Raw genomic sequence first — 14855 nt, forward strand, 5'->3', positions numbered from 1 at the left:
CTTTTCCCCCTCATGTTGATTCACTTCGTTCTCAACATTATATTTTGGCTTATTTATTACTATTCCTGCTTCATTCTGACTTATTGGACATTCCGGACATTACAACTCAATCTTTTAGAAATATTCTAAACAATTCAGTTGTTTTCTTTCTTATAAAATTTCTTCTTGGAGTTTTCTAACCCACCTATTTTTGATAAGTCCACTTCATTCTTATAATTATGACATTTTTCTTTACTAGTCAACATTTTGAATTTAGTCTTGAACATTTGAATGTTGGTCCAAATCAGCATTTTTCATAATTATATTTCAATTATATTTGAACAAAATAATATCGTTTTTTTTTTTCTTCTTTGCTCTTTTTTTTTTGGCATTAGCACTTTATAATGAAAATGCAAATATTTTCATTTATTTTCACATTTACTTTACTCTTGCGATTTTATTTTTTTATGATTTTGTCCAGAAGCTAAATTAAAACGCAATACTGTGACGTCTTTGTTACATCACAGAGGTTGAAGCTCCAGATCAGCACTGTAAAAAAAGAACAAAAAAACTGCAGTATTGTAACGAAACTTTGTTAAAATCACCCAGAGTCAAGAAATGCGTTCTTTATATTTTGCTAAGAAAACAATCTGCATCTGTGATGTTTTATTAATATTTTCTGCATTATAATTATTTACCAAGACTAGGCGTCAACATGTATAGAAATAAGTTTTATTTTAAACGTGGCCTACAGGGTACAGTGAACATACAGGGTACTTCCTCCAGAAACACCAGACTCTCAATAAATCCCTTCACAGTGCAGTTTCATACATCACGTGGGGCAAAAGGGTTGTTTTTTTTCCCCCCCATATCTTTATTTTATTTTTATAGACCGAGCACATCAACAGTTGGCAAAAACTCTACAGTGAAACCAGTTTAACTCCAAACGGTTTTGTTTTGAAGTCTTTCTAAGCTTTTTACCACAGAGACTTACTGACTGATTATTTATCCGTTCATAAGATGGTTGTTTTCGATGTCACGAGGATGTGAAGCAATCCAGTTGCAGCAGAAGCCGATGTGGGAGTCGACTTTTCATCTTTGTCTTTAGATATGCGAGAAGAAAAACGTCTGAGGACCTACATTAGTGAGGGATGGAGGGCGGGGAGGGAATCGTACCTAAATGACTGTGTGAATGAGAAAAATCTTAAGCTATACTGTAATAAGTGTAAAATTTTGCCTTTATATTTAAATGCACATTTGTTTGCCTTGTTTAAGCTTTTTACCGTAGGAGTTTTTTCATGTTCTCTCTCTTTGTGAACCTTGTGGCCTTTTCTCACTAGTCTTAGGTTAAGATGAGGATAGTCTGTTTTTCTAACTGCTTTTCATACCATTCCTTCTTTTATATTAGTGCTTACTTTTTCTTTTTTTTTTTTTGAATAATTGTTATTTCAAGCAATGACATTTGTTGCTTTTCCCCCAAAAAATAGTAGCAACCTTGATGAGGGAAACTTGCCGTCTTCCTCATAGCTCTGTCACATAGCGTGTTACTACCAACAGTATTTACCTTTCTGTCTAGCTATCTTTGGCTTTATTGTTAGTGACTGTGCTATTACAGTTTTTTTTTTTTCTTTCAAAGAAAAAAATGATAGCTGTGTGTTTTTTATTTCACAGCCTCACCAGGATTTTGGAGTCTTTCAATCAGCAGGTCGCTCCATTTATTATGACGTTGAAAAAAAAAAAAAGAAGATAACTGAAGCCTTCATTTCTGTTGTTGTGTTATTTAACAAGCAGAGAATCACAGCGTGGATCATTTAATTTTCACTCTTCAAAAGTAGCACTTTTATCACAAGATAGCAGCTGAAGGCTTTTTCTGTTATACAAAAGTTAAAACTGAAAGTTTGCAATAATCAGGATCACTGCAAAATCTTGGAGAGGCTGGTTTTGTTGAGGAGAGGTTGATACTATCATGCAAATAAATAATCAAGGAACTGTTTTGAGCTGCTCTGATTCCTGTGTCTTTATGTGTGTGATGGAGATGAGCTAACCTGGAAAGGTATTATAAGTTCAGCTGTGCAGTGATTTTGTCATACATCACAGGTTTTCTTATTTATAACTGTGGCTCAGTCCAGGACGTCCCATTTACGTGTCCGTGTGTCAAACATATAGTCCGGCCCAACAAACCACCAAGCCGATTGTAAAACTATCAAAGAAAACATTGATTTAAAAAAAGAAAAGGAAGTTAAGAGTAGCAAACAACACAACATTGAGGCATGAGTGATGCTACCTTGTTTCTATCAAGCTTACCTCAAAGCCATGCTTTCAGGGTCAGTTTGTAAAAACATGCATAAGAAACTGCTATAGAAGAAATCTTCTGGACATTTCACTGTATTTTGCACCAAAAGGTTTCATTAAAACTGTCTTTATGTTGAGCCTAGTAATTTGTGGTAGTAATTGCTTGGTTTGTGCTTAAAGATAGACATTTCCATCACATATACTCTGTACCACAACAAAGAAATTCTTGATAGTTAAATTTAAAGGTTATGGCACTATTTTACTGGTATAACCTTATGACTATATGGAATTAGTTTTTTTTAAAGTACTCTTCATTTCACAGACATTACAATTTTCTTAATTTTTAGATATAAAGTGGTTGTGCTTAATCTTTTAAAGAGTATCAACAATATAAACAAGTAACAATCACATAAAAAATAATATATTAGAGTACTTCATCTTAATGTACACATTGTGGATATAGTTCATTCAGCCAGGACGGTTCAGCCAATCAGAGCACAGCGTAGTTGTAGGCCTCTCCATAGCCCGCCTCCCGCAAGTAGTCCTCAAAGTTGATTGGTCCAGGTGCTCTGAGAACTGTCCTCCCATTGGCTGATTTCTCTCCTGCTTGAAGCTTCTTGATGAGGTCGGAAGTGGAGAGGCGGTGGTGTGAGTTAAAGCGGCAGCAGGACCTGATGAGGGAGAACCTGCAGGAGGTAAACAGTGATGAAACTCGGCCACGATGCGAGTTCAACTATCTGTCAGTGTGTAATGATGTGGATTTATTCTAGTGACAACTTTTAAGAAAAGTTTCCAGCACGACAGGCCTTATGAAAAGGCCCAGTTAGTTTGGTAGATTTGGATTTCACGTGTGCTTTGCCGTATTTGGATTCAGAGCAAAGTAATTGTTTCTTCAAGCCTTCAAACGAGTCCTTACTTTTTTACACTTCAGTAAATTCTTACAATTTGCTCAATAGGTTTTTACTCTGAATGTTGTTTCTGTCACAAGATGGATTCGAACCCGAGTCATCCAGGATCCAGGTCAGGTGGAGTTCGAGGTTATCGTCAATAAACCTGCCACTCAGTCAAATAATCTGATCAGTCATATTTACCAGAGCTAGTTTAGAATGAGCATCTGTTCGAAAGTATAATATCCATACACTGATCTCCCACAGCCTTTCAACCAATATAAGGTAAAAAACAGTAAATAAATTAAATGCATTTAAAATTGAAAAATGACCCTGTGTCTTCCAGAGAAGCCAAACACAAAACGTGTGTTGTCCTCGAGCTGCAAACAAGTCAAAGTGTTCATGCAAAACTTTTTCTACAGCTGAATGCTCCAATGACAAGCAAGCATCAAAATAACAATGGATAAAGAAATCATTTATAAATCCTGAAGAAAAGGCTAAATTTACAGATGGAAATCGAGCATATAGTGTGACAAAAGCTAAACGTATGTACACCGGGATCGGGATGTTGATCTCTTTGTGTTTTGGGTTTAGTATTTTCAAGTAACAACGCTTTTTCTTTTTCTAGACTTAATTTTCAGTGTTTTATTTTTGCACATGTCGTGCTGGTGGAAACGGCAGAGGAATAGTTGACTTTAATCACTTTTACTGGGACATTTGTGCTTTTGACTGCCCGCTTGTTTCCTCCAGGTTTGATGTAATGTTGAAATAATGAAGTTACATAAGGAGGGCGCCATCAGCTTGATCAAATATGTTGTTTCAATCTTAGTTATATGAATGTGAACGATAAAGTGATAGTAATGAATTTGTGATATATGGTGCCATATAAATAGGTATTAAATCCACAATTTTGCAAACACATGCACCTTTTTTACGTACCTGGTATTCCCCAAAAGTGGTGATTTCTACCAGATGATACGAGCTGCCAGGCTCCAGAAAATGTATAGGAATGATTTGAGGATTTTATTGTGTTGATGAATCAGACTTCAGTGCTAACATATGTAGGATGTAGTGCAAAATGAAAGGCCTGCTGATTTGACCTTAAAAGTCTTGTGGAGTCAGTGGGTCAGAGCTAATTTGGTGGTAGGAGGCAGACCTTCTCAGCAATGGGTTGTTGGTTTTAATGCTATGGTTGACCAGTGTGTCTTTTGGAAGAAGAAGATATTCCAAGCTGGCATTAAAAAAAAAAAAAAAAGAAGCTTTTGTGAAAGAGTTTCTGCTGTTCTTACAGGGAGTTGGAGCAGGTCGCTGGTTGCGTGAGGTGATATCCTCTTTGGAGATGCTGGAGAAGTTCGGTCGCCATGAGCTGAGCGAACGGCGCATCACCTGCACACATCGTCATAAGTTGGAGGTGATTTACACAAACATCGATCATTCTGTGAATCTTTACAGGGGAAGAAAAAAACCACGCATTTTGAGGGGTTTGTAGATTTAAATGACTCACCCAGTGTGACCATTTCATAAAGGAGGATACCAAAAGACCATCTGTCAAAAAACAAATATTAATTCACGTTGATCTCAGGTTGAACGACACAGACTGATCAGACTGTTAGAAAGGAGGAGGGAAGGCAGGGAGGACGATCACAGAAAACGCACACAACACAGACTGTAATCAGACACTGTAAAAGTTGTTTTTATTGAGTTAGGTTACTTTTATTTGTACCCGTGGGTAGATTTGGTTTACAGTCAGTCACACAACGCAGGACAAGAACAAGGTAGACAAAGTGACGACACGGACGAGGGGACAGTTAGTGTGTGAGATGGAAAAAATAAAGATCAGGATACAATTATATTCATTAGTGTTAATCAACTTTAATGCATTTTATTACCTGCACCGGTGGGTTTTCTCTGCCATTTGTCTTCACAGTTATTTATCTAACGTGTGCAATTGGCAGGTAGGTTGATTTTACTTTTCAGTGTCTTTAGCTGAACTTGTGTATTTAAATGAATTTAACTTTGGTTTTTATGTGTAAAAGCGTTTTAGCTTTTACACATTTGGGATTGAGAAAATATCCACTGACCGACTGACATACCCGACAACCAACCAACACAACTACCTACTCACCCACCAACTGACCATCAGACTAATCAACCTATGAAGAAGTGCATCTGTATTCACTGTACTTGTGTTTAATGTGTATTTCTGAGCAAAAAAAAAAGATCTTTCACTTCTGAAGCTGCAACTTCTTTGTAGATATTTTCTCGTGTCCTCTCACGTTCAGTGAACTTATGTCCTTCTCTAATGCCACTGATGTTCCTGCAGAGGACCATGACACTCACACGTCACTGCTCTGACTGATGAGTCTCCTGGCGAGCACTTCCGGCGCCTGCCACTTCTTCAGCTCCATGTCCTCCACTTCCCCCGGAGAGCCCGCTTCTGCCCTCCTGCGGTAAGCCGGGCTCAATCCCCACAGCTTAGCTGACAGATCTCTGCCGACCAGGATGCTGTGAGCTCCCACGTTGCCGTGGATGCAGTCTTTACTGTGCAGGTAGCTCTGGAGGACGTGTCGTAAAAGACCGGAGAATGTGAGAGGTCACACTGTGAGTGTAAATGAGTAAGACTCAAGATATGATTTCTCAGGACAAAATTCACACGCGACACAGAATTATTAAACCAGTTTTCTGAGTGAAATCAGAGTTCTACGCAGAGAGCTCATTAACCTACCAGGGCTGAGGCCACCTGTCCAGCCATGGTGAAGATCTTCTTCTCTGTCAGGTTACAAGAAGGCTCTGATCCGGAGTTGTCCTTCATGGAGGGAGAAAAATCTAAATATGGAATCGTGTATTGTCTATTTGAGTTGTGAAGTGAACCTCTCAGTTGTCTCTCCTTCGTTATCTCAGGCTAATATATTTGTATGTCCTCACAGATGAAGAAACACTTTTGTAAAGGTTAGTTAGATCATTGCCTCTGCTGATTGTAAACTATATATAGATCTCAGTTTTTATTCACTTGACAACAGGACATCTGATGAAGCTTCTGCACTTAATTTTGTTAGCTTTTGGTGGAGAAGTGAGCCAATTGAAGGTGTTTAAGTAAAGTATGTGATAGGTTATTAAAGCAATGATTAAGCACAATCTTGCATGATTGTATTTCTTTGTTTTGTTGCACTTATTGACTTAAGTGTCTTTAAATAGGCCTTTTGAAGTGAGTGCAGTGTACCACGCTCACCACACCTGCCTGAATTACCTGCTGTTATAAATGTGGGTGATCTGCACTGTTCGGTCATTGATAAATACTGTACCTGTCTACATCTCCATAGGAACCCGAGCAGGTCTCTGTGCTGCTGCTCTTCCACCACAATCATTAATGGCGGCCGCTCTGAAACGATGCCCAGCAGAGTGGGCAGGGAGGGGTGCGGGCCCAGTCCGGCCACAAAGGAAGCAAAGCCCAGAAAGTGGCGCTTCTCTCTGCTGCTGGCTGTTTCTGTAGAGGTAGAGGAGAATTGTTGAATTGAATTTCTCATCAGGAGATTAGCTTCATATTTACAGTGCAAAGGAGAGTTAACCTAGAGAAATAAGCATAAGGGCCTTCAGTCTACAAAATATGTCTTTGAAAAGCCGCTCACAATGCTTTGTGCACATCTAATGAAAGTCCATTACTTGTTATTGCATAAAGTGAAGGTTGCCCTGCTGTGAGAACTCGAGCTTGTTTGTTTGGGTTCAGTTTACCTTTGAGCACCCTCAGGACTACGTTCTTGTTTTCCATGCGGGCTCTGTAGAGACTGACTGTGTCATCTGGCCTGATGGAGGAGTGAGGCAGTGTGGTGACCTGGCCGAAGGATCCATGCTGCCTCTCTGTGGGCGTCTGCGGTGCTGCAGACAGAGTCGGTCGGACGTTCTGCTGCACTTGCTGAGTGGACATCGGCACCTCCTCGTGTTCCAGTGGGTTGATCCCAGGAGGCGCTGTCGTGAGACACACACACACACACACACACACACACACACAGCAGCCACATCAGAACAGAATTACACTTGTAGGTTGTCGAGTATTGGGATGACACAGTCTCCTCCGTTCGTGTACCATCAATGCCATGTAGGTGACGTCTGTGGTGGCTGCGGTGATGGTTGGGATGAGGGTTTTGTTGTTGATTGCGGTGGTTGTGGCCGCCGTCTCTGTCTCTGTGTGTTGAGCTGTGGTCGCGCTGTGGGGATGTGGCCCGCCTCTGCTTTTGGCCGGGACAATACAGCAGGATGAAGATGATCAGTAAGGTGATGAGGGTGGCCACTATGAGCAGCACGGGGACGATGATCACGGCCAGTTGATGCTCCTTCGTTACTGAGGGACAAGATTATGTCTTAGACGTGACGTCCACGCGAAAAAACACATTTTAAACAGCTGGTAATGATGGTTGGTGTTCTCGACTCGTAGTGAGATTATGTGATGGATAGTAACGTCTACATAATATTCTCACATGTACAATTATCTATCTTTCTCTGAAATGGCTGGAAGTAGGAATACTGATTCAACTTTAACAATTCTAGTAGTCTTCATCCATTTGGTGGACTTTTCCAAATCTTTTCCTGACACGTTCTTCACTTTCACTCATGTGGTTTATAATTGTGATTATCGAACAAATCACATTGTTGTTGCACATAAAGTGCAGCATTAGATACATAAAGGTTGTTCTGGGTTAATATCTGTTTTAGTTGAAAGCCGTCTGGAGGTGGAGAATTCATGCAGGGATGAGAACATTTTGAGCCTGGACTTGAGCACTTGTGTGGGTTTTGTCTGGGCCCTCCAGTTGGAGTGTTTGGAGTCAATCGACGACTTTATATTGCTCATAAGTGTGTGTGATTGTCTTTCTGCGTTCACAGTTCACAAGTAGCGAGGCGTTTGAATTGCGTTCACGTGGTTCCAAAGGTCAACGCGCTGCCACTCCACTCACCAAACACCGCTCCAGTTCCCAAATGATGGTCATGGTTTTTGATTTGATGTGTTTTGAGTGTCTGGAGTTGTGACTGAAAGCTCTGGTTCAGCAGCCTTGTAATGCTGACAAGTACAACAAGCGCCCTCATCAGTGGACGGCCTCACTTTGTCCTCAGTCTGGAGCTCCTCAGCCATTCATCGCCTGGCTGCGTATTTAAAAACTTTATTTGTTCTGCCATTCACATTAAAGTTGACCTTGTGCAACTTGTGTTGACCCTTTGGGCATGAAATCAGGTTAGGTGGACCCTGATTGGACCCGGGGTTGAAAAAAGGAACAGGTTTGGTTTCAGAGCAGTGCTGCAGGCGTTTAAACAGGACGAGCATGCTGGCTGTCAAACAGGTTGCACCTCCTGCGACAGGATATTCTTTCTCCACCTGACATCATCCTCCACTTACAGCAGTGCTGATATGTTGAAATACAGCTAGATGATGCTATAAATAGCTTTTCTTGGATATTAAGTTTGAGCTCTGTCAATTCCACAAGCAGCTCTTCAATTAGGCTTTTCATGTCCTTTCTATCTTTTATTGCTGGTTTATTCCTCGATCACGGTCCCTGAAATGGAGGAACTGTATGATCATGATTACTTTTGTTTTTCCTACTTTGAGTTATATCTGTAATCTATATGTGCTCCTTTGTTTTTTTACATAACATTGCTACAGCTGACCAATGTTTACACGCCTTCTTTTGAAGTTTAATCGGAGAAACTGGATGGTGAAACTGCTTGCGTTGTGCGCAGAAACTCTGGCTGCAGCACATTCTCAGGCGGGGTGAGACTTCACTATTCAGGATCGCATAAATCATCTGTTGTTACATTTATTAAAGGTTTGGTTTGAACAGCCTTCCCCAAATACTCTCTCTGTCGAGAACAAGTTGAAACTTGACTTTGTAAGCCGTCTAGTTTATCTTGTGACCTGTGACCGCTGTTCGTCTTAATGGGCCGCTTCTTTCACAACTTATTGTGTGGCTTTGGATCAATTATCGCTTAACAAAGAGACATTCAGCCTGTTCCAAGCAGTTTTACTTAAAATGTGGTTTCAGCCTGTGTTTGCGATTTAGGAAAAGTTTCAGCCAATCTAAGAACACTTTGACTGCAACATATGACTCAAAACAAGCTTTTTGTCATACATATTGTTCTGCTGTTAAGCACAACTTCTTTCAGTTATCTGTTCCATTAAACCGCTGATTTTCTGTCTCGTCTCAACCATCAGTGATTTCATTGTATGCTCCTGCAAAGAACAAAGTCCAATAGAAAAAAAAAAAAGAAATCACAAAAACTATTTCCTGAACATCTGTAGTCAGAAGACATTAGTCAGTGCCTTCAGTGAAGTCGTGTCCTGGTTCAAAGGTCGAAGTGTTTTCACAGCCATGTTAGTGAGTCAGCGGTCATGACTACGTATAATATAATGCTTTGGTACAGCAGGTGAGGCAGGATTTTGTTTTGCACAGTCATTGTACTTTGCACTGTAAATAGTAAACAATGTTTACTATTTACAGTGCACATTGATGTGGGTTTGTCCAATAGAGCAAAAAAAGATCAAAAATAGAAAAGCCAGATTGTTGAATAAAAACCCAAAACATTAGTGGCCAGATAGTCGGGGCAAGAAATGTCATAAGAGTTCTTAAGGTACATGGATCGTATTGGTCCAAATTAATGATGGCCTGTTGATTGAATAACAACAATTAATCATATCTTAATTCCATCTCAGTATTTAACATTACGAGCAACTTTTGTTTTTTGCAAATAGATTTTGGTCGATGAATGAATCAGTAGACTCGAGGCTGGGCAAAAAATCGATTTATCCAATTTATAGCTAAAAAATAATCTCCCAGCCCTAAGACCCAATGTGTTTTGTTATATTTGTTTTAAAGTTCTCATGTCGATGACTGTGGGCTGTTTCAGTAAGACACCAGGAACAACCTAAAGATTATCTTGGATGTCCATGTTTGTGGCTACATGTTTAGTATTGATCTGATACCAACAACTCTAGACTCTGTTTACAAGACAACATTTGGAGGCAAACATTGTTAGTGTCCATCTACTTGTCCACGTACAGAGGAACTATTTACGACAGCTACGGTGCGCAGAAGCAACGTTTCAAAAAGTTCAGTTGCTCAGACCACTGTTGTCCTGTAAACAGAAACCCAAAATGCTACGGAAGTTTTCCTTTTTCGGCTGAAAACGTCACGTAAACGGGGCCTGAATTTCTCTTGTGAAGTCTAAATTCTTTTGGCCATATTTGACACACAACAAAGATCTTATCCATTCTTCCATCACACATTTTTTTAAAGCTGAAACTATATTTATTGTACCATGAAACCACATTGTTGTCTGATGACTCTCCCTCATCGGTATGCTGGGAACAGTCTGTGCTAATAGGCATGCTTATTCTTTCTGACACTGATCAATTTAAATTATTGTGTTAAAATCTCTACAGTAATTAGAATATAAAACCGCTGGTTTTAAAAGGGTTGTACTTGGAGGAATGTTTCTCCATGTTCCTCCTGTGTCTGAGGCGAAATACAAGACAGCCCCACTGTTACAGACTTATTTCCAGAAACAATCATATAGTTGGGCCACTACAGTTATTTTAGTCCAATCAGGAGGAAATGTGCGCAGCTCACTGGCAGATAGACAAAAGGAAAAGACCTAGTATTATTGCGAGACCGCTGAGCAAGACAATAGTGCTACTTTTCAGTGTCACAAACTGACTTATGGGCTTTAAATGAGAGAAGTGATTTGACATTTGTTCCACTGTGATCAATGGAAGTGCTGCATTGAAACTGTGCAAAACACAACGACATCCTGCATTTACACTCTGTAATGTTCATCACAAACCTGTCCAGCAACATTATAGTCTGTACTAAAGAACTCCGCGTGTAAACACAGCCTCAGTGAATGGTTTAGTCAGTATAGAGAGGAAATGGGATGGTGGTGGTGATCGGTGGGGTGTGGGTCCTTACTGCACAGTCTGTCGTCTGACGCGCACTCCGTGGAGTTGGATGACATGCTGGAGAGACAGAGGGAAACGGGGATCACTGTTACTATCGGCTGGGGGAAGAGATCAACATTTCCTCTGCTCAGCAGCAACCCTAAATCCTCTAAGCTGAGATAGTCCTCAGATTTTCACTGTCAGAGACTGCGTTACACACACACACTCACACACACATATTATATGTGCAGCTCAGTTAAGCTACATGGTTGTATTTCAATTAATCCGGTTGTCTTTGTCTTGCATTCACAAGAATGGAATCGATCCATGAAAAAAAACAACCCAAAGCTGTGATGCTCTGCTTCATTTCAAAAGTTAACGTCACGCGATCACGTGTCTGTGGAAATTGAACAGAGAAGTGGAGAAACATGTAAATACAGGTGCGTGTATGAATATATGAGTGTTGCTGTAAAAATCCACTGAGCTCCTTCTGTCCTGCATGTTTGGGCCCATATACCTTTTTTTTTTTTTTTTAATGTATTTATTTTTAAACAAACTTGTAGATGACACATTGAAACCGTGACGTCAGAATGGAAAAACCGATGCTTCTGGGCTGCCTGCCAAGTGTGTACAGGTAGAAGGTCGTGTTCGGTGGGGCTCATTTGTTAGGCAAATTAAAAACAATGTCAAAAAACAGTTTGTGTGATACTCGAGAGATCAGTAAAGTATCAGCATGGTTTTACCAGCAGCGAGGTAAGCAACACTTCCACATTAAACCCAGTTGCAGTGCTTGGAACCAATGTACTATAAGAAATACTGGGGAGCAAAGCTTAAATATCAAAAGTAAAATACATTTTTGTAATGGATCTGATATGTTTTCAACCAAAACGTAAAGAAGAGGCTGCACGGTGGTGGTGGTGTAGTGGATGGTTAGAACTTTGGCCTCAGAGTAGAAAATAATCTGTTTTGGGAGTTTGAAATAATGTGCATTTAAGGTTAATCCCATTAAGATTAGCAGTCCAGATTGTATTTTCCTTTTGCCCCAAATCATGAAACATGAGCCCAAGTTGCATAAAGCAGTACACAAGATTGACGGTTTATAATAATTTAGAGCTAAATTACAGTAAATACAACACTTCTAAAGCTCTATAAAAGTGAAGAAAAACATTTCTGTTTTAGGTTGAAATCTTCGAACAACAAAGATGAATTTACTGGAGATATCCCAGGTTGGTCAGTAGAAACTAAAGTACTTCTTCCTTGTTAATACATCGATAATGTGAAATACGGTTGTATAAATGCCCCACACAATTGGACTGGGAGTTTGCATATCGAGGATGACGGATCATAAAACATTTTCAGCTCTAACTCACGATGACGTTTGTAGAACAAATAAAAAAACAATAATCAAAAGTTTTTGTACGATTTTATAACTTTTAATTTCCCCTTTTCCACCACTGTGAGCTCCTGTGAAACGCTGCTCACACCCAAATGCTCCAGTTGTATTTAGAAAAGCGTTTGACGTAAAACTTGTTCCAAATCAAACTAATCTTATCACGAGATGCGCTGTGGCAAGAGAGCAACTGAAAGGCATTATTTCTCTTTCTTTTCTCTCTCTTCCTCTGTCATTGGTATCCAGGGGAAAAAACAGAAGATATGCTTCACTTGGTACCAAATTTAAAATAGAATTAATAACGCACATCCTGAGTTACCACATGAGGAACTATACTGTAAACAGTAGCCTGTTCCAGATCTGCTGCCTCCATAGACTAATAAAAAGTAAATGTCTTTGTGGAGATTTTTTCTCTTTCAGAGGATGACCTGCATGTTTGATTTGGCAAAAGACCAAGAATTTATTCCGCTTTCCGTGTATTTGGAGCAGCTCCACTCCCTCTGTTCATTGCTGCTGTGCTGCCCTGAATCAACTCCTAACCCTCGCAGGACAACCTGACCAGGTAAAACATCAACGTCACACTTCCTTCCCCAAACTGTTAAAAGGTAGTCCCAAACAGGATATCATTCTGCTTTTAGTATCAAATTGACTTTTAACCACCAGAAATGATCACTTAATGAAATCTCTCAAGAATCTCATGAGTGTGGCAATTTTGAGTTTTCTGACAAAATTAGACTAAAAAAGACTAACATGTTAAAAACAGTTTAGAAATGCTGATTGTCTTGATTTGTCAGGAATATTTGGAGTTTATTCAAAATGAGAACAATTACATGTATTCATTTTTTTCTTAAGTGAAAAGAAGGTCGAAGTTAAGAATAGTATCTGTTACCGACTGTGTTCTTGCAAAAGCAACTGAGAGTCAAAGAAAGGCACTGGCATGTAAAAGATTTCTAAGTATATATTTTTACTGTCAAAATGTTGGTCTAGTAACTCCTACCTTGTTGTTTTATGTCATCCAGAGGCCACAGTTAGGTGTGTAATGTGCACCATCGCCACTGGATATAACAATGGTAAAGCGCGTGCGTACTTGTGTGGGTTTCAGGGCTCTAAAATGCAGAGTCATCCTCATTCAATAATGGAAATTAATAGTTAGGTGACACGTCATGCACACACACCCTTACAGAGTCACACGGGTTTGTAATGAGCATAGTTGGAAACACACACACACACCTGGCCGCCATTCTTTACCCATGATGTTGTAATAGATGTCACTGAACTGCTTTGTCTGCATTCTCCTCTCACAGTCGAATAAACACACACAACAAAAGTCAGACCCATTTGGCAACACACACCTGCACTGAGGACAGACACTAAAAACATGTTAAAGACACACAGACGTGTGTGTTAACACTCATGAAAACAACCTGCTGTGTCAAAACACATTAGACGTGCTCCCTGTTCATGCACTCGTCTCTCAATCACGGTTGTTTTCGATTCTTACTTGTGCAGCTCTGTGATGTTCAGGTGTCAAACTCTGTGTCCTTCATATCCAAAGCATAAAGCTCGCTGTCCCGTGTGCCATAAAAATGTTGATACGACGAATTCTGATCCTCCTTCACAGTTTTCATGTTGTCCTGTTGAGTTTGGCGTTTGCAGTCACATAATGTCCCCTGCAGACGTTGCTGATGTTAGAGCGGCTCTTTCGGGTTTGCCGTCACCACCATGGTGTGTCGTGTCACTGGTGCCTTTCCCCATGTCACCTGTTCGCTGGCAGGTTGGCCACACCCCCCCACCTCCACTCAACACGTTTCCACTGTCACCCTCATCACCTCGACATGGCTGGCAGCCACCATTGTGTTCACTCTCTGCGTGTATTTGCATGTCCCACGTCGTGTGTGTGTGTGTGTGTGTGTGTGTGTGTGTGTGTGTGTGTGTGTGTGTGTGTGTGTGTGTGTGTGTGTGTGTGTGTGTGTGTGTGTGTGTGTGTGTGTGTGTGTGTGTGTGTGTGTGTGTGTGTGTGTGTGTGTGTGTGTGTGTGTGTGTGTGTGTGTGTGTGTGTGTGTGTGTGTGTGTGTGCGCGCACACACACTGAGTTTCCAATGACTTAATTTCATTCATAAACAAACTGCGAGTCACTCACAACATGATTAGGAGAGTCTCCAGCTGAATGATATTTTGGGGAATAATATGCAATAACTGTTCTCCATTACAAAATTCCATTGTTAAATACACCCTTTTTTTTTTTAAATAACATTTTCTGGCCTCCTGCTTTACTTTCTGCCTGAAAAATAATTCACAACAATGTTAATAAAGTTAAGAAGATCAATGAACCACCTTTGAACCACACATCAATTGTGTTTAGTCCCCAAATACTGTAAAAGTTAGTGCA

At 40.1% G+C, this 14855-nt stretch overlaps 1 protein-coding gene across 2 annotated transcripts; it reads right to left on the reverse strand.

The window, feature by feature from the left end:
- Nucleotides 1-1513: 1513 nt before the first annotated feature.
- styk1a (serine/threonine/tyrosine kinase 1a) lies at nt 1514-14232 on the reverse strand. Of its 2 annotated transcripts, none has more exons than XM_080484797.1 (10): nt 13968-14232; nt 11108-11154; nt 7240-7494; nt 6888-7121; nt 6461-6642; nt 5884-5964; nt 5499-5713; nt 4663-4703; nt 4448-4544; nt 1514-2957 (listed from the first exon to the last, which is right to left on the reverse strand). In XM_080484797.1, exons 2-10 carry the CDS (start codon nt 11151-11153, stop codon nt 2762-2764), a joined length of 1347 nt encoding a protein of 448 aa, XP_080340923.1. In that variant the 5' UTR covers nt 11154; nt 13968-14232; the 3' UTR covers nt 1514-2761. The 2 variants fall into 2 exon arrangements, with proteins under 2 accessions (XP_080340923.1, XP_080340924.1); XM_080484798.1 differs by lacking the exon at nt 13968-14232 and adding an exon at nt 13464-13559.
- Between the last annotated feature and the right edge of the window lie 623 nt (nt 14233-14855).

Source organism: Lipophrys pholis (genome assembly GCF_963383615.2).
Source record: "Lipophrys pholis genome assembly, chromosome: 17".
Lineage (NCBI taxonomy): Eukaryota > Metazoa > Chordata > Actinopteri > Blenniiformes > Blenniidae > Lipophrys > Lipophrys pholis.

What these genes read in the sequence shown, in the direction of transcription:
- styk1a (XM_080484797.1), bottom strand. Translation starts at nt 11,153, where the DNA reads ATGTCATCCAACTCCACGGAGTGCGCGTCAGACGACAGACTGTGCA. An exon ending in GACAGGTGGCCTCAGCCCTG is followed by an intron (nt 5,714 to 5,883) that starts GTAGGTTAATGA and finishes CACGTCCTCCAG; the next exon opens with AGCTACCTGCACAGTAAAGA. An exon ending in TTATGAAATGGTCACACTGG is followed by an intron (nt 4,545 to 4,662) that starts GTGAGTCATTTA and finishes CGATGTGTGCAG; the next exon opens with GTGATGCGCCGTTCGCTCAG.